Source organism: Oreochromis aureus, linkage group 17, assembly GCF_013358895.1.
Source record: "Oreochromis aureus strain Israel breed Guangdong linkage group 17, ZZ_aureus, whole genome shotgun sequence".
In the NCBI taxonomy this organism is placed as follows: Eukaryota; Metazoa; Chordata; class Actinopteri; order Cichliformes; family Cichlidae; genus Oreochromis; species Oreochromis aureus.
Genome location: NC_052958.1, coordinates 12,656,436 through 12,681,192, shown reverse-complemented (window position 1 = coordinate 12,681,192; position 24,757 = coordinate 12,656,436). Strand labels below are relative to the sequence as shown.

At 42.1% G+C, this 24,757-nt stretch overlaps 1 protein-coding gene across 1 annotated transcript in view; it reads right to left on the bottom strand.

Moving 5' to 3' along the window:
* The window catches only part of sema3aa (sema domain, immunoglobulin domain (Ig), short basic domain, secreted, (semaphorin) 3Aa), a 36,326-nt gene extending 12,055 nt beyond the window's left edge, over positions 1-24,271 (bottom strand). Inside the window, exons 1-9 of the mRNA XM_031726567.2 lie at positions 23,539-24,271; positions 11,772-11,932; positions 10,339-10,401; positions 4,486-4,605; positions 3,638-3,728; positions 3,426-3,545; positions 1,392-1,534; positions 453-567; positions 279-348 (exon numbers count right to left, since the gene is read on the bottom strand). Of these exons, the coding sequence (XP_031582427.1) occupies positions 279-348; positions 453-567; positions 1,392-1,534; positions 3,426-3,545; positions 3,638-3,728; positions 4,486-4,605; positions 10,339-10,401; positions 11,772-11,932; positions 23,539-23,644 (989 nt within the window). The 5' untranslated portion in view covers positions 23,645-24,271. The remainder of the gene's footprint in view (positions 1-278; positions 349-452; positions 568-1,391; positions 1,535-3,425; positions 3,546-3,637; positions 3,729-4,485; positions 4,606-10,338; positions 10,402-11,771; positions 11,933-23,538) is intronic.
* Positions 24,272-24,757: the final 486 nt, after the last annotated feature.

Sequence of the window (24,757 nt, the reverse complement as noted above, 5' to 3'; positions counted from 1 at the left end):
TGCCGTGCCATTTAAAATGGTTAGGAAATTACAGATAAAGGGGCAGGATAAAGGAGGAGAAAAGAAAGGCTTCTTGAAAAGAAATACGAGGCGCGTGTTTTTCAAATGCAGAGGATGAAACCTATACAGGAAGGTTGACCGTTGAAATAATCGAGTCTTTCTGATCTCTTAGCAACACATCAACAAAACAATTCTGATACTACCAGCATCTGTCACGCAGTTTGAACATTTGAAACCCTTGCATGCTCACTTTGGAGGTCAAGGGCATAAGACTGTACCTGGATGTGGTGAATACAGCGTAGATAACAGGATTCTTTGGGTCCTTGGAGCTCATGAGAAACACGTCCTCTAAACAGCGAGAAGAATAATGTGTGAAGGTGAAGCTCTGAGGTGAGGTTAGAATTTTTCCACATCGAGCAAAGACACAAATAAATAAAATAAAACGCACTTACGTAGTTCGTCGAAATGTGTGTCAATGCCATTGACGCCAGGAACTGCGCATATTAGCCGCGCTTTGAGGAAAGTGGTCCATTTGTTGACCAGGCTCCTGTGACCTCCCATGTCATTCTGCAACAACATTTGAAGTGCTGTCAGCTCACACCTCCGTATGCACTTTTGTTAGTAAGGTCCTTGTAAATATCACATTTATATAAACAGAAAGTTTAAAAATGTTACAGAAGTATTAAGTTTCTGTTTATAAAAAGTATTGCAGTAAACATATTTGTTGTATTATTAGCATTAGACGTGGGTGGGGAGGTCGATATGGAGTATTATCGCGATATTTTGCGTGGCCGTATTGTGTTGATACAAGGACACCAAATGTCGATATTTTATTAAGTAAACTAAAGTCCTCTGGGAATACTTTGAACAAGAGAGCTCATCTCGTGCACCACCATCCTGAGATAACATTATCTGAGCAAACTTGCATTAAATTGGCTCACAACAGAAAAACCAGCAGTGGACACACTTACCTTGACAAAGCTACGTCCTAAGCTACTGGTTCAGTCACACGAATAAAAATAGGACTGCAGTCTCCTTCTATATTGTATCATGTGTGAAGTTTTGTGATAATATCATATTGTGGGGCGTTGTGTCTGAAGATTCCCACCTCTAACTAACTTATACCTTATAAGGCATTTATAAGGAAGGTAAAGGTTAACTATGGGCATATGATCGTTAACTTTTTTTCAGCTACTATGACTCTGGCTGTTCATTATTACTTAGATTTTCTCATTAGGACACGTACATGTTACTAAATGGCTTTTTAAGGGCTTATAAACTGATAATTAAGGCACATTATAAGAAGTATGCTACTTTTTTTGTGTAACAGAATCATATTGATGCCACATTACACTGTTATAACAGTTTTGTGGGATTGTGTGTGTTGTTACCTTACACAGTTGTCCTATCCTGGCAATAGTAGCTTTCCCAGTGTGCTCCCCGTCCATGGCGTTCTCTTTGAAAAACAGGAAGATCTTGTCATCTTCGGGGTTGTCGCTCTCAGGGATCAGGTGTATGCCTACGAATCTGGGATCTACAAGAAAGAAAATAGAGGAAAAATAAACAAATAAAGCACATAAACTCACCCCAGCAGACACACAAATACAATTTTACAATCCAACCTCTGCCCCGGTGACAATCATTTCACCCCTATTTTACACCTCTGTAACCAATCCCCCCCCCCCACGATATTCTCCAGTCACGGCTCGGTAATAGCAGCCCTTCACTTTACACCATGGTGTTATAGTATGTGACTTTACCTCAAGTGAGCGCTCCAAATCCAAATCCCACATAAACCCTGTCTCTAGACCACATCCTCGCAAACACACATGGCTCTGATTGTCCCGGGTAACACTTGAATAAATTTATCCTGACTTTAAGCGCAAGAGGAAATCAAAGCTAAACGTAGGAGCCAAGGCCTTAGGGCTGGGATCTATTGGCATAAAGGGGGCGTAAGAATCGAGGAAAAGTCGCCGCAGTCACTAAGGCGTCGCCGCGCGTAAAGCGAGCCTACGTCCAAAAGCTCGGGGGTTTAAGCGGAGAGAAACAAGCAGTGCCATGTTACACCTCCATGGGCGTTTAGGATATAGAGTAGCTGTGAAAAAGGAACGTGCGGCCAAAGTGGGAGGCAGATTTATAAGGGTTGCGCAGGTGCGAGACCTCTGCTGTGAATTGTGTTTACCCCACACACACTTCATACCTCGATCATGAACATGTGCCCTTATATGCAGACCTTCATAAATTTGAGTGCGCACACCACAGATAAAACAAAACAAAAACAAGCTGCTGACCACTGAAGTCATACCACTGATTACCTATAATCCAAACAAAAAGCTGCTTTATTCAAAGGAAATCCAACCATCCATATAAGCAAGAGGTCATTAAAATGTGAAGGAATGCGTAAATAAATCAGGACCACCAAAACTACAGTTTAACCCCAAATCCTTTTAGAATCAGCTGCTATTAGGGATTCATTCCCTGGTTTCTCTATGTTACATTTGAGTACCATATAACCTTGTTGATAAAGCCTCAATAGAATATCTCCACCCCGGTAATCCATGCAATTACAATCCCCTCATTGTGCAGAAGACGCTGGATTCTGCCGAGCCGAATGGATACAATCCCCAGCGTATTTGTTTGAACAAGGTGAAAGATCGATGAGGATTAACGCTATAACAATGACTTCCTCGGTTTATACTGCTCTTTATTAATATGTCACAGTAATCAGCACTGGCGAGACCCGTGTTTGTGATTTTTGATGGTGCCTGGGGAGGGGGACGTGGGCGGTTGAGGGGGACTGGGAGGAATTTGACTCCACTACAGGAGGAAAACAGCTAAGAGCGGATTAGTTCTGTGGGAAAGAGGGTGGGGGGGATGGCACAGCTTGAGGGAAAGGTTCAAACTGACCTTTTGTGGCTCCCTAAGTCCTCTGCGGTGCCGAAAGATAGCCAGACAGACTGAGCAGTCAATAACCCTCACTGCAGCGCTAATCTTGCTAGCACAGGCAAATCCACTGACTTTGTGAATGGGCTCTGATATCTGATGTCTGCACATGAATGGAAATGATTGGAGACTTGAGGCTTGCGAAAGAATTTAATGCCTCAAAGTCTGCTGAAAAGCTCAATGGTATACTTTTCCAAATAATGGCCAATGACAGGGATTTACATCCAGCTTTTAGGGAAAGGTTGAGGTCTATATAGACCACAATGGTCTAATTTTACCTTAATAGCAAAGTATTCTGAGTCATGCTATCTAGTTTTTGCAGTCTCAAGTGGTTTATACTTCACTGCTGCTACTAGGAATAAATATAATTGAGAAGCCTTCAGAAGAATACACTATAATAAAAAAAATTCAACCGCTGAATTGAACATGAGAAATAAAATCACTCTAAGCTCGTCTTCTAAGATTTTTTCTTTTTTTTTTACCATTCAGCCATCTTGAATCATGCTGCTCTGTTCTGATTGGATGATGATCTCCCAGCGTACGGAAAATGGCAAAGTCCCTTCCCATGAAGTCAGCAGATGTGCCCGAGTACAGCTCTCCATCTGCCAGCGAGAAAGGATAGTTAGGAACAAATGACCAGCTCTGAAGTGACAGCGTCCTCCCTGGAAGTAATAAAAGCACGCATCAAACTCACCAAGGAGAAGTGAGGCTGAGAGCATTTTGGGGTCGTAAGGGCTTTTCCCGCGGCCGTTCTCAAATTGTGAGGCCAGTCGGAAGATGTTGTCCTGCGGTGGGTAAAGGTCAAAGATCGAAATGAGGGCAGCGAAAGCCACAACGAGCATGGTTAAAGGTACATTTATAGCACGTGTTTCAAGTTACAATACATTCTCATTATAGTGCGCTACTTTGGGGGGGTGGGATGCAAAAAAACACTTCCTCCAGACGGGAGAAACAAGGAATGTTTTATTACACTGCTGCCTTTTGTTACCAAATGCACCAAAAAAGGGAATATAAGCAGTAAAATGAAGTAAAAACAGACACGACCTCTGAGTCTTTTAAAGAAAAGCGAGTGAGTTTTTTGTGACTTTTAATTTATTCAATCAGTTACAGACTGTCAGCACTACTTTAAACTGAAGTGAACGCCTCTAGGGTCTACCCCTCCCTACTGCTGGACGGCAGGATCCATGCTAGTACATTGATTAACCTGTAGAAGTTTCTCAAGATGACTGATTAAACTTTAATGCAGGACGGAAGGCTGTTAAATATTCGACAGCTGTAATTGAACCATGTAGTGACCGCTTTTTTCCACTGCTTCGCACAAAAGACAACACTGATGAGAAGATAATCGTCAGAGGGAATGAACACGGCTGTACGTTAGACGATACTCAGACTTTCTTTCACATGAATTTACTATAGCGCTGTTGTCACATTTCATGCCTTCTTAATGAATGCTCAGTTTAAGATTTAAATGACCCTTTGCATATATATAACTGATTAAAACTCCAAAACATTTGGTTACAATAAAAGCCCCGAATGAATTACCTCTGCCTTCTTGCCCATTTCCAGATAAGCACAGATGGGGTGGAAGGCTCCTGTGCCACAGATGTACAGATGGGTCTGGTTGTACGGTTGAAGGACACGGATGAAGTTAGAACACTCCTTCTAAAATAGAAATGAGACACAGGAACATAAAGCCTCCACTATTATAATAACTTAATACAGATCAGGCATATTCAAATGACAAAACTGGGTTTATCTGTGGAACAAAATACGATTTTCCAGTGAAAAATCCAATTTTACATAAGCTGGTGTTGGTGATGTAAAGTTTGTTCTAGTGATGAAGTTCACACAGGTCTCAGTGGTAATCATCAAATGTAAATAGTTGTTTTTTTGATATATTAATGCAAATACCTTTTACCAAAATATGACGTAAAATTTGCATTTCTTCTAATACCAGTTTGCTAGAAATTTAAGCATTTTTATGACCATAAAAAGTAAAAAATAAAAACCTTTCTTTATTTTGGAGACTAGAGTGTGACAAGCAAACAATTTTTCACAAATCCTAAATATAATGAAAATACTTTTTAAACTTGCAATTACTGAGGATATCTTTTTATTATATGAATATATTATTTACAGCATGCATGAAGATCGCTTGACTATAATAATTCACCTTCATATTAATATGTTCATATGTCAATATGTGTGAAGTTGTCGATAACAGTGCATAACTTTAGCCATGCAACAACAACTATAAACATTACTTTAAAAGACTGAATTATTTATAACTTTTATATATCCTGCGGTTATAATATGCTGCAGTTGTGCTGCAGGCATAAGGTTAAATTATGTTACAGGCTGGTGGGATGAGTTTTGTACACCATGCATAAAGTTTTACACCACATTTCACATGACAATAAAGTTAAACAATCATAAAAACTAGCATAAAACAGACCTACATTTTGGCCAGTAATGGGAAGTTTTTGGCTGTAAGGCTGTGGCTTACAGGATACTGTGAGATATAAAGCTGGAAAACTGTTTTGAATACATTTTTGTTAATGTGATACCTATCTTTGTTTATGCTGTAATGTTACCAGTGTAGGATATTATACAGCCACATGCAACTCTGTGACCTTTGCTCTTTATGAAAGATCTGATATGTTAACAGTAACCTCATTCTGCCAATTGCCACCTTCATATCATAAAGTTTAAATTAACTGGTATGCTTTATGAAAATAAACTTGACGTTTTTATTAGAGAAAAACTGAAAATAGAGACTAATAGAAAGCAGAATATAATATAGCAAAGATTTGCTGGAATTTAATTTTAAGCAGGGACTTTCCAGTTGGTGTGTGAAATTGAGTCTCTTTTAAGGAAATCCCACCTGTAAGGAAAATCAGGCAAATCTACCACAGATCTTTAACGACCCATATGTTTGAATTTACTGAGGATATTTGGGTTGGCGCTGCAGTGCGTGTTGAAAGTCCCAGTGGTGTGAGACTGTTTATTAGAGTGCTAATCAACGGGATTGGTTAATGTAGGAGGCCTATTAGCAGCCTTGAGGAGCTGATTTGGCCACATGTGTTTAAGAGATTAGGCTGGGGTTTGCCTAATTATAAATACATGCTGGATACCTACCTAACAAATAAGTACACATTTGCTCAGGGATTTGCAAATACAGCACACATCACACAGGCAGCCAAATTATCCTTCTTCTTCCCTCCCTAAAACACATGTATCTGTTCAGTCTTTTCAAGCTTGCAGACATTTCGCTTTGATGATTTGATGGTGTCTCTTATATGAGCCGTAAATGGATGCTGACATTTTCCAGTGCTGCTTAAAATAAACTCTGGGATCACTCACTGCAAAGCCGCCTCCCCCCCTCAAAAAAAAAGCAGAATTTTCTGTAATTATTCTAAAAGGCAAAAACTGTTGTTTTAGCTCTAACTGTTTCTCCTCCGCAGTAACCTGCACGAAGAGAAAGTTTGACATTTTGGGAAAACCACTGACTTTTTGTTTTTAAAGGCATGAATACCACTCGCATATCTGTGTGCCCAAGAGTTAAATAGCTTAGCAAGGTTGTTAGCTGGAGGCCTGTTTGAAGGTTAAAAAAATGAGCTTGTCCATGCATTTGTTTGTATTGTAAAAAGTTTGTGGTTTTACAGGAGGCTACTTCATTGATTGTTTCATGGTTGTAAGGATAGCGGAAAAAAGACGCTACAGCATAAGGTAGAAAAACAAACTGAACTGGATCGCTATGCTGTTAGTGTTTCTGAAACATGAAATTATCAATAATATGACCTACTGTGAGGTACGGCCCATCCAAGAAGATGAGGCTCCAGTTCTGCTGAGCTAAATTCTAGTATTTCTGGTACATTGCCCTAATTAGCAGGGATTGCTAGTGTTAGCTGATAAATATGGTAATTTCAAACAAACTAGCATGGCATTAGCCAAACTGCTAATGTTGAGCTTCAAAATATGAGGTTCAAAACCATATACTAACCACAGTACTGTGCAAAAGTTTTGAGCCACCCTTCATATGCTCTTGGATAATTTGAGGATATCAAAAAAGTTGAAGGCCTAAAAACTACCTACAGCAGATAAACAGTATCTGGAAATCATGTGCTTAAGAAATGAGAAAAACTCCAGCTGACCTGACACGGGACCTGAATGATGCATCGGACCCATCAGTTGATCAATCTACTGTTCATCAAAACATCATTAGGAATGCTTTGAGGGGAAGGGTAGCTGTCATGAAGCCATTCTTATGGAAGGCAAACATGGAGAAAAGACTGCGGTATGCTATATTACTCAAGAAGTGGAGAGAAAAGCAGCGACGCTTATTAAGTGATAAATGCGAAGTTTAAATGTTTGGCTCAAGTCGTCAAGGAGGAGGTCAGGAGGGAGGAACAACAGTGAGTGTCTACGGCCATCTGTAAAACATGATGGAAGCTCTGTCATGGTTTTGGAGCTGCATTTCAGCCAGTGGTGCTGCGGATCTTATCAAAATTGATGGAATTATTAATAATACCATGAGATTTTGATAGACAATTCAGTACCATCTGGAAAGCATTTGATTGGAAACGGCTTGATCCTGCAGCATGACAATGATTACAAACACACTGCCAATGCAAAGCATATCTTGATAGAAAAACACATAAGGGAACACTATCAGTCTTTGACTTGTCTCCCTAGAGCCTGAACCTCAATATTATTGAAGGAGTCACCTTGACAGAGGATGGAAATAAAGACAGCCTTTGAATGTTTTTCAAGAGAAAGACTGAAGAACTTTTCCTTAAGATTATTTCAAGAAATTACATGAAAACTTTTTGTATCCACAAGTCCATTGGACTCCACTTGCCTGCCTGTGTTTTGTGAGCATGTGGACTCGCCGTCCTTGGGGCACATGCATAGTTGATGAATTAATTCAATACCTTAACTATGCATGTGCCCCAGGCCACGGACTTCAAGTGGACTTCAAAGAACTATAACGGGAATGACTGGGCTGTTGTATCTCCAGTTGTCCATGCCCGTGTGTGCAACCGAGTTAAATCAAGGCTCAGGAGAGTTTAAGCTTTGGTCATATCAAATATTGATTTTCAAGCTCATTAGAATTGTAAAAACTCAGTTTTTCCCTTATATACTGTATTTTAATGTATATTTATAGATGTTTCAGTAAGTCTCTGCACCTATTTACATTTTCCAGTAAAAAACATAAAGAAACAAGGGGTGGACCAACACTTTTGCGCAGTACTGTGCATCTATCCGTCTGTGGTGGAGACTCCATTAAGTCCTTTCCACTTATATTTCATTGATTAAACAAACTAGATCGATGTTAATCAGTGAGTGTTAGAGGTGTTGGCAGGCAGATTTTGTTACCTGTTGAAATGGCCAGACTGGTTAATTTCCTGTTTCCTGTCTGTTTTGTAAGGTAACTGCCTGATGCTGTTACAGCATCTTAAAATTTATCTTACAGACTGTAATATCAATATTCTTGTCTAACTTTTGGAAGAAAGCAAATAACTCTATCTCCTCTAGTCCAACTGTTCTCTTAATATAAAATCTGTGATAGCATGCTAACAGACTGGGGTTTTCCATGTATTTAAACACCTTTTAACTATGTGTGTTATCATTAACTTAACTTGAAGCCCTGTGGCTGACCTTAACCCTGCAAGTCTTTGTGTGTCTGTGTGTCTAATGGTTTTACCCTCTGTGTACTGCTGAACAGCGAGCGCGCATGTCCCCCCACATCATTCTCACGGCCCTCGTTATATACATTTCATCAGCTTCTATAATCCCCTCCAGGGTCAGCTCTGTTTGGGATTTTACACGGCTGTCTCAGTTAGAATCATTAGCTCCGTGGTAGGTAGGTCACACCTAAACACTGAGAGACGGTCGTTATGGTCACTCAAACTTGCGGCTCTTTCTTATTCCGTGGAGAAAAATGACTTCCCTGATCACAAACCATGTCATTATGTGAAAACCGCAACACCCGCAGAGGATAAATGAGTCATTACTGGATGATATTAATGGCTCTCGTTGGATTGGTTGTTAATGCTGACCTCCCATGGGCAAAATAGGTGGACAGATTTGTAAACATTTAAATGACTTGAATGAATTTTAGATAATGCTGAGTTCTCTAGTTCAATAAAGAAAATGCACTGGAAATGTGGGATAACTCGAGAGTATTATTTTCCCATTAATGTCTATAATAGCTGGACAGCAAATCCGAAATGACATCAGGCACTTCTACGAAATCGTAAATCCACACTCTGAACGCTTTGTTCAGTGAATCAAATGCAACAACTTGGACCATGTTACACAGCCATTCTACCACGGATAGTGATACAGCCATCAGGCATTTTTTAGGGGGCAGCTGTTACATTTGTTCTGCCGCTGTAAACTGTGGTTTGGGGAAATGCATCACTATGGGAGCTCTGAATGCTTTAGTAATGTCCTAATCAAGGCCTCTCCGTGCTGTACTCTGTCTCTACTCTCACCGCCTCATTTTCAAGGGTAAACATTTTCACAGCAGGCAAATACCTCATCATTGTATTTTGTGTGATGTTGTGCTGCCAGAGCACACTCTTTCCACTGCACGAGGGAGTGAAGGTGAAGTATTGCCTACGTGGTTGTGCGAAACCCAAAAAGTCGCTAGTGAGTTAGATCCCAGTGGAACCACTATGATTTAAAAAGACTGCGCAATTCCCGATAATCCTAAAAACCCAGCAGCCCCGCACTCGAGACTCATCCAGCTATGAAATTAGGATCAGATACAATGCAGCCAGGGCCTTTCCAAACAGAAACACACACACATACAAATAAAGCACACTAACACCATTGTGCTTACAAAGTCAGCAGCATAGAGTGCGTTCAGCAAACTTGCGACATGTGAGCTAACACACCGCGTCAGATAACGAGAACTCAAACAATACACTCCCACATAAATATGCACACAAACGCGCACTCTGAGGCACATAGATAAACATGCTCCCAAAATTAAACTGTACATCGCAGAAGCAAATAAGCTCATTGTCCTTGTGCCCCCGACATGCTGTGTACACTATCGTGTGACCGAACATCTGCTGTACAGTGTGTTTAGATGTAGGTGTCATTGCGGGACAGCCTATAGAGAGTACAGCGTGCCAGAGGTGAAATGGAACACGGGTACTGCACCATGACTTTTATCTGAGCTGATTTAATACCTCTTCGTGCTAGTGTTTCTTTAACGGCTGCTGGGCCCTGAAATTATTTCTGTCTTATATTGTTATTAGGATGTTAAAAAAAACAAAAAAGGGAAATTTGAAGACAGAGCAGACATGTAATTTCCGTGACAAAAAGCAAACATTACACGGAACAGCTCTAATCATGACGCTGTTATAAATGTGGACTTACCCCTAGGTCTTTCCCTGCCCACTTGCATTCATCCCTCTTAGAGGGGGTGGCGGGCCACGCAATCTGTGCAAATGAACAAAAAAAAGAGAAAAAAAGCAAAGTCATATCATGCTGGGGGTTGAGAGGAACATTTAGAAGTCATTTCATGAAACACTAAACTGGAAGGCAGTGAGTCGATAGAGTGAATCAGAGGAAAGAAGCAAGCCTCGTGTAATTCCAGGACATGATTTAGAAAGATATTTCCTGGATTACCCACCTTTATTTCACTTTATATCTTTGGCAATTCCATCAGAAACATATGTGCACACATAATAAATATAAGGACGTTGTTGAACAGCCAAGATTGACTGCATTAAAGGGGAGTAAAGAAGGGTTTTATTGACAGACATGAAAATGAAAAAAAGAAATAAAATCTGATGTTTTATTGAAATTGACTAATATACGTTTTATTGCCCTCTCTGACATTTGCTGTGTCAATACAGGCATTTTATACAGCCTAAACAGGGGTTCTGGTTTAAATTACAGCGTTTCTACGCTTGAAATCCTCGCCATAAGGTTGTACTTTTCGCTTTAAATATGAAAAGAAACCAGGGTTTTGCTACTTTGCTTTGGAAGAGATAGGTCTCATTGTCATCCATCTGTGGCCTCTGGTGTCACATGAATTAAACACACATGGGGCATATGAAGTGTATGAGCATGCATGTGTGAGCTGTAATAAGTACGGGAAAGATTATACTCAATTATACTGCAAAAATGGGTGCGACAGAGCTGAACTTTTTGCTCCTGGCCACACAGATGTCTGCCGACAATGGAAATGTATGCATATGTCCATGCCCAAATGTATGCACGTACACATATCCGCACGGTTATGCGCTTACAATAGACACACACACTGCTCACTCTATTCCTAGATTTATCTCCTCTCTAGATCAGCTGACTGTTCCCCTCATGGGATTCTGCATTGCACATTTTTTAGGATAATTACATTAGATTTGCTTAATCACTGCTTTTTTGGCCTTTATCTCGTAATGATGCAAAGATTAGAACAAAAGAACGAAAAGGAAAGGAGGGGGCAAAAAATACACATCCGAGCCAAGGGCAAAAGATTTAAAAGACGCACTTTCCCCTCTCCGCATTGACTATGTATTTTTCAGCACTTTCATTCCCTTTTTCAGCTCTCTGCAGCCTGCAGGCAAGTCTGCGTCAGTCTTGTGTGTCTGTGATAGAAGCCTGAATCAGATAAAAGAGACTGTTAACCTAGTCCAGGTGGAGTAATGGAATTACGGACAGCCTCGTCTGGACCGAGACAGACAGTGGGAGGGATGAGGGGAGGGGAGAAAGTGATGGAGTAATGGACTCCAGAGGGAGCAGCAGGCAGGGGAAGATGGAAAGAGAGAGACGACTTTTAGACAAACCTGAAACGAGAGTTTTACCTGTTTGTTGTCCCTGTTGATATTAACGAGATCAAATGAGAAAATGTGGTCCTCAGCTCCAACCAGCAGTCTCCCTCGCTCCTCGTCCAATAGGAAACTGTCGTAGCTCGAGCTGTTTGCCAAGCCATTGAAGGTGATGAGGTTACTAGACTCTAACATCTCTGGAAGGAAAGAAGAAAAACATGGTGATTCTTAGATGCACAGAAATGGTGAAGAAAGGGCTTTTTAAATGACAAAAACAAGTCTATATTTATCCAACGCACTTCCACCAAGTTTGGACTAACCACAAAAGACTAGTGTAAAAAATGCATTTGCAACACACAGTATCTTTTTGATTAAATATTGCATGAAATCACAATTATTCATATCTTAAATCAGTCAGTACCAGTGAATGCCTTTTAATCAAAGCCATGTTTCAATGGCAGGAAAAAAGAACAAACAAACAGTTCTTCCCTATCTATGATAATGTTGTAGGATATTAAGGAGATTTCATGTTTCCTTAATTGTGTTTCCACACAAACACTTGCACGGACACATGTCAGTCAAGTATAGCGTGAGACATTTTAAGTGAACACAGCATGTCCCAATCAGGGACGCGGTTCAGACTGCTCAGCCGTGTGATTGGCTGAATAATTCATATGGAGTAAAGGCCAGGGGAGACACTTTGTGTAAGCAAGTATGTGCGGAGGTGTCCATGTATCTTTAAACGGGTTACTATGTTACATAAACGAGTTTGCGGCTGCACGTATACTACAGCACATGTGTGCAAAGCCATCATGTATAAACCTATAATATGTGGTCAAGCTTAATGAAAACCAAAGACCTGGCATATCGGCTGAAGTCTAGCCAGTCAGTTAAAGTTTAATCAGCAAAGATGAGTCCCTTCCACTTTGCAGGGTCAGCTATCACAAGAGCAACAGTATTATATTAACAAAGAACAGCACTCCCACCCTGGGTTATCTCATCGTTTATGCTCGTGAACCTACTTGCCCAAAACAACCAAGAAAACCAATTTTTACGATTATGTAAAGTCAAAGGCAATTTTATAAAAAAACCCAAAATAATCTACAGTATGACATAACCTGACATGGATATTAGACTAACTGCTTAGTAAGTGAACTAAATTATAATAATATAATAATTATCACAAAAATAAGAAAAAAAATATGTATCAAAAGATTGTTGTTTGCAGACCTAATTAAATATGAAAGAAAATCCTTTACTGTGTATAAAAACACTTTAGTACGGCCATTCATGTGATGTTTTTATTTATTACATATTTCTGTTGTGGAGAGAATACGTTGCCCAAACCCATTAAATTCTATTTAATTATCATTGTGAATAAAACTCTGTAACATCATTACATGGGAACAAAAATAAATATCCAATATGTCAACCATCATTTTGGCTTTTCACTGCATGCTGCTCCAAATTATAACAATAACAGTATCTACCTATCTATCTGAAAACACGCACAAGAGTATACAGTCCAGTGGATTGTGATCCCCGTGCTCTCCTGACAAAGCTCTGATTGACGGGCTGCTATAGGAGCCATCTGTGCCCACTCACAATGTGTAAGATCTTAGACATCTGTGTCCACATAAAGAGTGGATTGATGGAAAGGGGATACGGAGGAAGTGGTGTGTCAACCAGCTCTGTGGATCGAGGGCTAGCCGGGTGGATGAGGGCTGTGAGAAGGAGCGGTCATCACCTAATAAAGACGCTCGCAGCTCATCTGTGTCAGTTGGATTTCGGTTTGAGGCTACCTTTGAGGTTACGGAACCTGGAGGGGGTGGGTGAGGGCATGAATGGAGGTCTGTGGGAGTGAATTTGTGTGAAATTTTGTACTGTACCACACATGCGTTGAGCGCATGCGTGGGGGTTTCAGTGCGTGTAGGTATCTTTTCCTACGCGGGCCATTCCCTGCACACTGACATGCTGGCATTCATTTGCACACACTCGGCTGCCACGGGAAAATAAATCCACAGCGCTCAAGGAAGTCATTGTTTAACTTAAGAGCAATTTTCATAAACATTTTGTTATCATATGCTAACCAGTGGGGACCCACTTTTTTTCAGTTTACCAATAAGACATGATATAGCAGGGTCAGGAAATGAGTTTGAGAAGGGAAGTCAGGAAACGCTGTTTCCAGCCGACAGGATGCCAGAAGAGGTCTTCTTGTGTTTTCGCTATGGCGTAACGGAAAAAGTGATGGACGTGGCAGAAAGCCAAGCTGGGCATAAAAAAATGAGAATGAAATGGAAAAAAAAAGATGAAAACAAAGGAAGAGAGGAAGAATAGACTTTCAAAAACAGCAAAATAACAAACCAGAGGACAAATGGCAGTTTCCTCATTGTGTGAATATGAGTTGAGTTAGAACTGCGGTCCAGTTGTCAGAATCTGAGGTCCTTCATGAAAAGTTTCCTCCAGATGGGCCCAAAAAAAAAATAAAAAAAATCACCGCACACATATTTCAACACGTGGTAATCTCTGACAAAGACAAGGTGGCCTGTGCGCACAAAAACACACAGAGAGGCTTTATCTGGGGCCGGGATCTACTGCGGTTTGGAAAATCGGAGGAACTGGGGCGTAAGCACCTAAGGACCTCCAACCTAAACACAGACACACTCGTTTGGAAATGGGAACAAGAGAAGATAGAGAGCACAAGGCACAGCTCATACAAAATATAGTAACCAAGCAAACGCTCACACAGTCAGCGGGCATATAGAACGAACACACACACACACACACACACACACACACACACACACACACACACACACACACACACACACACAACCACACAAAAGAAAAGCAGGTCTGACATGAATTCACAGCGCTCTAGTTTTTAAAATGCAAACACCTGCCACACCCTTAAACTTACATGCAGATATTGACCTAAATGTATACACCACATTAGTTCTCTCTGAACACAAACACACACACACACACATATGTATATACATATATATATATATATATATATACATACACACACACACACACACATAGTCCAAGTTGTAATCCAATCAGAATTTGTGCTTATACAGCACGAACTCGTGGAACAGTGAGCGCACTCAGCAGCTTCCACCTCCAGCACTCTCCCTTGCCCGGACCCCCGACACACACACAGACACACACAGACACACACACAGAAACACACTCTTGCTCATGTATGCGTTCATACAAAGCCACATGCCCCCTCACCACACACAGTCTGCTTACACTAGCCATTGAACACGGAAACGTTTAAACACATACTGGTGCATGCTTATACATTCCCCTCATTTCACACATGCACACACACAACTCAGTGTCTGTTCCTCACTGTCTCTTGTTACACACATCCTCTGTCTGCTGTCTTTCTCTCGCACATTTTCCTTTTGCAAAAGGCACAACGGCCGATGCGGACGGCTTCAGACAAATACGCCAAGGGCACACCTACACACGCAGATGCAAATATGCAGCCACACCGGAAATTCCGTGCCATCAGTGTATTCTTTTCCCTTTCAGATTAACACAAGAGTGAATGGCCATATATGCTGATCTACATTATTACACGTGTAGGCTACTAGACAGCCGTTATATGTCTTTGTTTTCATATTCAATCACTGCAAACAAATATTCAAGGACGCAGCTTGAAACAGGCAAATACAAGCAATTCATTCAAATAAATTACCATTTGCTCACCGTCATACTCCATTATGGAAAATAACCTGGCTCTTGTCTTAAAAAGCTAGAGGGGAAAAAAGCTACATTCAAAATTCAAGTGCAATTGTCTATGGAGTACTCTTCACTCCCCCATTCTCCAAACAGCCAGGCGTTTTAGACGCCTACATGCCACGCAATAGCAGAATAATGAAACCACATGAAAGAAAGGCGACGGGGCATTAAATTATGTTTATCTGAATGCGTGTATGTGAGGATGTGTGTGCTGTGCGAGTGACACGAAACATAAAAGCCTGACAGAGGAAAACACTTGACTGGGAATCAACAGATGGATAATATTCCACTAAAACAATGTCGCTCTTTTTTAAAGTCTTTTTCCCCCCCTTGTTCATACGTCCAAGTGAATGCTCGTTTTATTCAACCACGTCCTGTTTATATCCTCCTTTTTCTTGTGCGGTGTGTGATTTAGACCTCATAGGTGCTGTTTCTGTGGATTCAACGAGTGTGTAAATCTAAGTATTACGAAAGACCTACTCCATTCACATGCACGCGGGGGGGAAAAAATGGCACGTGTTTATCAAGCTTAGCTTTGCAGAAGCAAAGGCGAACAGTACTATAATATCTCCAGCGGTTTGGTTTGGCATCTCAGCTCTTGAATGCTTTCTTTTCTCTCTGTGTGTGGTGCAGTGTACATTTTGCCTCTCTCGTGATGGCCTCGGCCACAAAACGCAGGTGTGAGGCAGAAAAAGAGGAGACAGCCGCCGCATGGAAATTTGCAGAGAGCTTTGCTTAACAAAGTGCTCAAACATTATCCTAAGCTCAAGGATATCCACACATGCCTTAAAAGTTCACCTCCCCTCTCGGTGTTCCTCCCTCCCTTTTCGCTCTCTTTCTAAGCACAGTAGCAGGTGTGGGTTGGTTTCCATGGCGACTGTCTGTATAACACAACCTGGACTGTTGGATTTCTCATTCAGGTGCAGCTGAGTGACAGCTCTGACAGGAAATGTGCTTCCTTACACACAGTGCCCCAAACTCTACAATTAAGAGGAACTCCCATGAGTGTTTTACTCTACAATAACGGAGCACGTGTGTGTGTGTGAGAATGAAGCCCCTGTTGATGGACTATTTACTACAGCCACACTAAATATGTCAGAAATTTGCTTTTGAAGCCACAGTGATGGTGCTTTGCAGGAAGAATGAGCATGTTTCCTTTGATTTCTACACAGTTTCAATAATAATTTTCTATTTTTTAACCAAAAGTGACTCACAGCCATAACTCATAGTCAAGTACCGTATCTTATGGGACATTTTAATACCATATTCTGTCCTGTGAATATGACTCAGTGTATGTGAAAACACAGAATATGCATCAGAGGCCCTAATAAGGAAAACGTGACCACAACCCAAACCGCACCGAATCTATATGAATAGTTTAAGTATGTGTTGAATTTCACCACACAGCCCATTCATCTTTTTCAACCCAAATGCTAGACTTCCTTGTCACCGTATGCCATGCCTGTTTTCCCTCGAGAGGGAGAGAGAAAAAGACAGAGCGAGGAGGAATACAGAATACAAGAGGACAGTATACTAGAAAATCTGATGGGAGTAAAAAAAACAGAGAGACTGAGAGAGAGAGCAACAGACAGAAACCTCTGTCAAATCGAGGATAATGACAAAACAGAGGCAGAAACCCGTAAAAAGCTCGTGTACAACAAAAGTGGTCAAATATGGAACCGTTTCATTAGCGTGTGTCTCCTCCTGTCATTGGACGGCTGGACCACAGACCAGGGCTACGACCACAGACGGCTCGAGGCCTGGCCGTGCCTACCGCACTCACACACCACTAAATGTTCACGGTATAATGAGGCTGCCCTGGTTCTTATTACTTTTAAGGAAAACACAGACGCACAAGGGAATCTAAACACTGACTTTTGTACGTAAGCAGTCACCCATCCAAACTTCTCGGAGTATGAACAAACTGGCAGAAATGGTTGTGTCTATCCAAGCACACATACGCGTAGACTCAAAGAAAAAAAAAAAAAAAAAATCGCTCCTCTTGCAGAGCCACTGGTGCTATCACCAGGCAGTTTGATGGATGGACTTTGAGAGGAACCAGGCTGTGGTTATGGTGGTCATGTCTGGAGCCACTGCCTGTTAGTGCAGCCTGTCAGCTGTACAGTGTAGCTGAATGTCAGCTCTGCCATTTTATTACAAATTAATGAGGCACGGCCAGAAATCTGAACGTGACAGCAAACACACTGATGCGACACAAATCCACGGGCGAGGATGCACATTTCAGCTCCGTGCAGCATTTTTTAGGGGGGGGGGGGGGTTGTGCAAACAAATTAGGTTTTGTGTCAAAAACAAAAAAAAGGCAAGAATTATTGCTGTGTGCACTTTGTTAAAGGCAGTTCCACTGGAAAATGATAATGAAAGCAATTTAAACTGTCAAGACTAATATTGTCATAATGAAGCAATATGTTTTCAACCCCTCCTCATTATGTCTTATGCTGTTCCTGTTATTTATGACAGGAATAAAACAGCAAGTCTGAGGAAACGGGGGAAAAAATGACCTCACATTAAATTGAGTCTTAAATTAAAGTGATTTTTAAGGCACTGTTATTTCAAGTTGACCTCTGATTTTGACAGTAAAACACTAAAATTGGTAGAGTCAGATTAAAATCGTTAACAGTGTCTATAATTTTTACAAATAGCCACTAATGCTTAGTAATATTAGCCTGTGAAAAAATCATTACACACTCTACTTTCTCTTGACATTTTCTTGTTAGCCGCTCCCCTTTTATTCGTCTGTTGTCGGTCCCTCAGTCCGTCTTTCTGCAGAGATGTCCCCCTCATTTGTAACGCGACTCTGCTCAGATTGAACGGTGCACCCTTTCTCCATCTGACTGACAAGACTTAGCAGGTGGCGGGACCCATTCATACCCACGGTTCAGCAATCTGCACCATGCTGTAACCTAAGCCTACATCCCAAACACAGATGCAAAGACACGGGATATTTTTCCCGCGTGCATGCCCGTACTGTGTTTATGCACGCGGAGGCACAAAAAATGCACAGCGAACATACACAATTGCAGTGCGCACATATTCATCTCCCGGCAAACACCAACTGCGCTGACGCTCCCTTCTATTGTGACATTTGAGTGCACATGCAGATTATTTTATTATGACAATTTAAAAAAGAAAATAGCTGATTAAAAATTGAAGCGATGGGAAGAAGACACATGCAACGGATGCTCATAGAAGTTGCAAATTACACGAAGGGTTCTGCTGTCTTCCTCCTGCATTATATTCTTATATATGCCACAGGATGAGATCAGCTGGTGTGGTATAAAAGCTCAGTGAAAACAGATTTGCTTTTTTCAGCGATTTGATGAATGGATTTTTGTTTTTGTTGCCCAAGTGGAGCTGGGTATCTGTGGGGCAAAGTGTGTCACATAAATACACACATATGCACAAATTCATTCTGCCATCTTTAAACTTGTGGACTCGGGGTGGTGGGAGCTCACCAAACTCTGTGGTCAGGTTTGTGAGTCAGGGGAAGGAAAAGTAATATATTCCGATGTAACACAGGGGCATAGTTGAAAACCAAACCAGTGCAAAACATTGGTTTATACTATTGGAATGTGGCTGTGTGGGAGAAAAGATGAGGGCAGTTCAGTGTGTGTGGGTGTGTGTGTGTCCAAAAAGAGTTGAAAAGAAGGATAGCCAAAAGATATGTATCAAGTGAGCTGCAATCAAAGAGACGGGAAAGGGAGACGAACATAAAAAAAATTATAAACACACACACACACACACACAGAGCTTGCTTGAAGATTGTACTTAGGGTCTGCGGTGTTGTGGTTCCTCAACTGAAGCGACTGAGCCGCAGGAGAGGGAGGAGGGTTAGGGAGAAAAGGACGATGAGAAAGAGAGAAAGAGAGAGACGAAGGCAGGCATCTCCAAAGTTGGCGCGTTGTACGAACACCTTATAATTATCTACATCCGCTCTGTTAGCCCCAGCCCGCAAGAACGGACAGATACAGCAGCGAGAAGCTGAGAGCGAGACACCCAGATGCTCATTCACATATCAAAGAATAAATAGAAAAAACACCCACTGACGAACCCAACGCACATGCAAACACCCGCAAACATACAAACAGGCGCATATTTTCACAGGCGAGCAGGCACGCCCACACACAAGCACACATGGACGCACAGACAGGCTTATTATGGGGGCTGAGTCCAGACTGACTGCGTTGAGTGCGGTTCCACACCAAGTGTCTATTTTGAAGGGTTGTGAGCCAACTCCAGATTCCCCGGCTCCTCATCAGCTCCACCCATCGAGCCAGCGTGGGGCGTCTGTGATGGCGCTGAGAGGTCATACCTAGGCTCCATAATCAAACACACTGAGAGTATTTATCAGGTTGTTTGATGGGACATTTTAAAGTTTTTTAAGTCTCGCTTTTCATTTGATTATAAGACCGACACACTGGGTCTTGGTGGGAGTTTCACAGAAAGGCCCCTCATGCTGCATGCACCTCAGATGACCTTTAGGGGTCAGTCTTCCTCCTGATGGCTACTAACACAGTAAGGGAGAGTGCTGTACATTGATTGTTCAGGAATGTGTGTGCAGGTATGCATTGATCCATGGGAGTGTATCCGTGTTTTCTCCTTGTGATTCGCATGCATGATGTATTGCAGTGGTGCAACAGGACTGTGGAGCAGTCGCAGTTCATTTTAAAGTGATGATTTCCACATGTGTTGCACAAAAACTCAAGGTGGTAATGACTCACTTTGAGTCAGCCTCTCCTTTTTCTTTTGCTTTACAACATTACACACACAGCGTTAAACTCTTCTTCACGCAAGCAGAACTGTGATGAGATGGTATCAACACGTGCCACATATTTAAGCAAGATCATTTGAACTTGGACTTGAGTTTCACCTTACGCCTTCCTTGCTTGTGTTACTACTTCAAGGCGACGCAAGTAAGCGCTATTTTGGTCTCAAGGAGACGAGAAAATCATTAACTCTTGTGATCAGCGTCCCGTCCCCGCAGAGCACGATCCCTTTTTTGCTGAACGTCTAACTGACCCCACAGGGAAATCATTTACTCCACGCTTGCCCTGCCAGCCGTCCCATGAGAGGTCATTTTATCTACCTGTCTCCCATTTCTCAGTCGCTCTCCGTCACAAACTGCTCACTCTGCAATCTTCCGCCTGTCCTTTCCAGAAGAAGAAAATCACTCCGTCTTGTGTGACTATCGGCCCCTGGAGGCGTGTCATCAGTGCTCATTTGAGAATGATTTCATGGGCCCCTGCTCACATGCTCTGTGTTTATATGACTGCCACAAATAACAAACCTTGCTAGTTCTTGTGGCTGTCCTATGCCTGGGAGTCTCTCCTTCACTCTCGGCTCTCGAGCTGTACTTTTTGCTCGGTGCTTGCCCGACTGTCCTTCCCGGGAGCTTTCCTCCTCACTGTTTATTTGACTTAATTACTAAGCTGGATTTGCATGGGGAGAAGGGATGAGCGACACTTCACTCGAAGCCCGGCCTCCCATGCTTTTGCGTCATCAACTGTACGCCTGCCAGCTCTTCCTTCATTAAACGCGAATCTCATCTCCTCCACCATTTCTACCAGCGTCCTCCCTTTCCTCCCTCCATCCGTCACAATGTGGGTGTGAACTGCGAATTGTCTCCTGACAGACATCAAGAGAGCCATCAAACACCTGTGGGCCCGAGACACAGGCGCAGATGCTGGCGAGCGGTGACACACAAAGAGAGCGGCGCACGATACGCTCTCATGCCTTTACACCCCACGCCCGCTCGCGCTGTGACATGCACAACGGCGCAAGCCAACAGCAGAATGCAATCACGCATAATTATAGAAACACTGATGCAACGGCACAATAAAAGAAACTTATCTGTGAGCTCATGCATATGCGCGCGGGCACATGCACATGCACACAACCAGGTGTCTAATTATATGGGGACACGCAAGACCTGACACATTTGCGCCACACACACACACACTCGCATGCAGAGACACCACTTACAGTCTAAGGGGAGGAAATCACAAGAGAGGGTGTTGAGTTCTCACACCAAGATGTGGCAAGAACATTCGCACACATACATAAACAACAAAGCTTTGATGCACTTTTAAAAATTAAAAAAAAAAAAAAAAAATCCATAAAAGTACGTCTAGCGTGACAGGCTTCCCGAGCAGACCTGCTCTCACTCGTCCATCACTCACACAGTCAGTCAATGCAGACTTTGATGGTTGATGACATATCTCTTGTCTAGTGCTGTTGTCAGCAACATGTTCACTTGTCAGACTGAACAGTGAAGAGGATCACAAAAAGGGGGCAGGAGGGAACTATATTCACATTCTTTAAACAGATGGCTGGGCAAAGAAGGGATGACATCGTCTCATCATGCCTAGAGGCTTGGCTTCGTGTGAACTGAAGAGATGGAGCCCAGGGGATACACGACTTGCAGCAGGTGAGTTCAAGAATGATGCTTCCCAGATTTATTCAGCTCATGTGGAAAATGCATGTCATCACCCTTTGAAATCCCGTATGATGATGGCACTCTTAAAGCTTTATTTTTCTTTTTTAGAATTTTAAATGCTATTTCACACAGATTTTATTTTGGATTTAAAACACATACAATCATACACATTTGGAAGTTGAAAGGGTGATAAATGAAAATATACTACTTCCAAATTACAACGTGCATGTCATATGGCAGGCCTCTAAACATAAGTTATAGTAAAGGTTTTGTCTAAAGATAGAGAATGAATTTGTGACAAACATCATATTCACCCTCCTCAAGCCCGAAATGTGATTTTCCCTCAACTTGGACTGAAATCATGTGAGGAGCAAAAGCTCTGGGTGACAGACGAAGCGCACACGCGTACTTTTCAACCGCACGCTCGTGTTTTCGGCTGCAACCCGACGGCAAATCAGCCTGTTCGTAAATTTTCAGAGGGCACGTCTTACGAGGGAAACGGGACGAAAATAAAGAATTGAGAGACCACACTCCCAGGCATATACTTTCGGTCATGTTTTAGGACAAAGAACCACAATAGCCTTCCCTCACTGACATTAAAAAGCAAAAAAAAAAAATGCCAAAAATGTTGCCAGTTATTTCTAGCTGCGATGAAAAGTCTGCTATTACAAAGAGCCTGATTTAGTGTAGGGTGTGAGAGAGGAGACGAGACACAGAAAGAGAGAGAGAGAGAGAAAGAGGGAGGAGGAGAGGAAGAACCGGCGCTCCGCAGTCTCCCCTCAAAATAACACACAAGGAGAGAGAATAACATGTTTGCTATATACGTCAAAAACTTACATGTGCACGATGTAAAACAAACAAAAAAGGAAGATGAAAAAAAGGAGAAAACTAATGAATTTCTCTTTACTCGCTACCATTAATGTATGTTCTAGTGCTATAGGTGATTTAATACACACACACACACTCCAACTGTTGGATCCGTACAGGATACAGTAATGTGAAGCAGAGAAATCTACCTGGCCCCATAAAGAGGGGCTCTGTGTCACAACCAAAGCAGATCTCCTCCTTTTTTTCAAGAGTTTTTGGGACAGAAGCCATTAAAACAGAGGCTCTACTGCCCGTGCAGAGCACTTAACAGGGCTGTACAGTACTAGCACAAGGGGACAGCACAAGGGAAAATTGGTATAGGGGCCAATATATACATTTAACTTCAGGCAAGAGCCGTTCACAGCATATGGAACCAATTTGACTATTTGTAAGTAGAATAGTGACAGACAGAACTGGCCAGAAAGAAGGGGTGAGTTAATGGGAGTGAGGAAGACAGTAGGTTAAGGAGAGAGTTAGATCATGTATGCTGACCAAGAGGGAGAAAGAGTGAATGAGACAGACACAGAGGCAGAAATAGATCCACAGAAATAGAGGAGGAAAAAGCCATACTCAACATGAGGAAGAATAGATGAAAAGCAAAGCATAAAAGAGAACCCATGGGCAAGAAAAATATACTGGACAGGCTAGTGTTGGCTAAAAGCACCAGCTACTACGGTGAGCCTATATAACCTGGAGCCAGGGGAGAATGGAGAATGGGCTTACCCTTGTATGACAGCTTTAGTCTGGGTACGTTGTGCTTTGGATTAACTCCTCTTCCCGGCTGCACCGCCCCACACAGCAGCACTACAATCCCAAGAAGGTATTCCATGGTGCTGGAGTGCTGCTGGCTGGCCTCCAGACCAGGGGGGCACTCACAGCCCGACCAGTGCCCTGAGAAGAGTGCCTTCCACTGGGGTACACCAAGCTTGGAGAGTCCCTACACTCAAGCCCGGAAAGTAGAGATTCCAGGGAGAGGGGTGAAAAATCCTGGTTGTTCTCCCCAGCTCAGAGTGCAGACTGTGGAGGGAGACTTCGGTAGTGTGAAGTCGGTAGTGGTGGTGGGGTGCTGCTCACATGGCTCCCCGTGTGGAGGTCCAGGCAAGATAGTCCCCCGGGCTGATCTGTCCTCCCCCAGGTGAAGGCGCAGCAGCGCTTCAGCTTGGTGCGACTTAGATGAGAGGTAGATGCTGTGTAAAGGTAAATCAGAACACTTATCCACAACAGTAAGGCTATCCTGTCCTAGAGAGTTAAAAAAATAGATATATCTCTTTCTGCCTTCTTCTCTTTGAGCAGACACTCACAGCAACCCTCTAATCCTTGTGTGCAGCTCCACCAGACTGCGAGAGAGAGAGAGGGAGAAAGAGAGAGAGAGCTACACCATCCACAGAAGGGGAGGGGAAGGAGAGCAGCGAGAAAGAGAGCAACAGAGAGAGAGAGGAGAGAAAGAGAGAGGAGGGCGCTATGACTTGAACGAAATGATGAAGCCAGTGTAGAGGATAGAAGTATTGTGAATGGTTAGGTTTTTATAGTTTCCAGTCATCCCTCCCAATTTCCCGATTTTTTCCTTTTGTTTTATCATTCGTCATCAGTTCCTCTCTAATGCTGTTCTAACGACTTACTTTAAAACTCATATGCTTTCAGTTTTTCACCCAGTCTTTCTCTCTGGCCACGTACAGTAACTCACAGCTTGATCTCAGGTTGTAACGATTAGCAAGGAGAGTAAATACTTTCACACAAAAGAGCGTGACTTTAATTTGAAAACTCCAAATAAATACAACTGACATAGATGTTTGAGTTTCTATATAGCCGTAGAGGAAGGGTTTTTTTTTTTTAATTTGTCATTTGCTTGCTTCAAATTTTCTGATTATTTTAAATTAATAAATTAATCTACTTATTAATTAAAATTATTTTTTTAAGAATACTTTACATAAAGGTTTTAGAC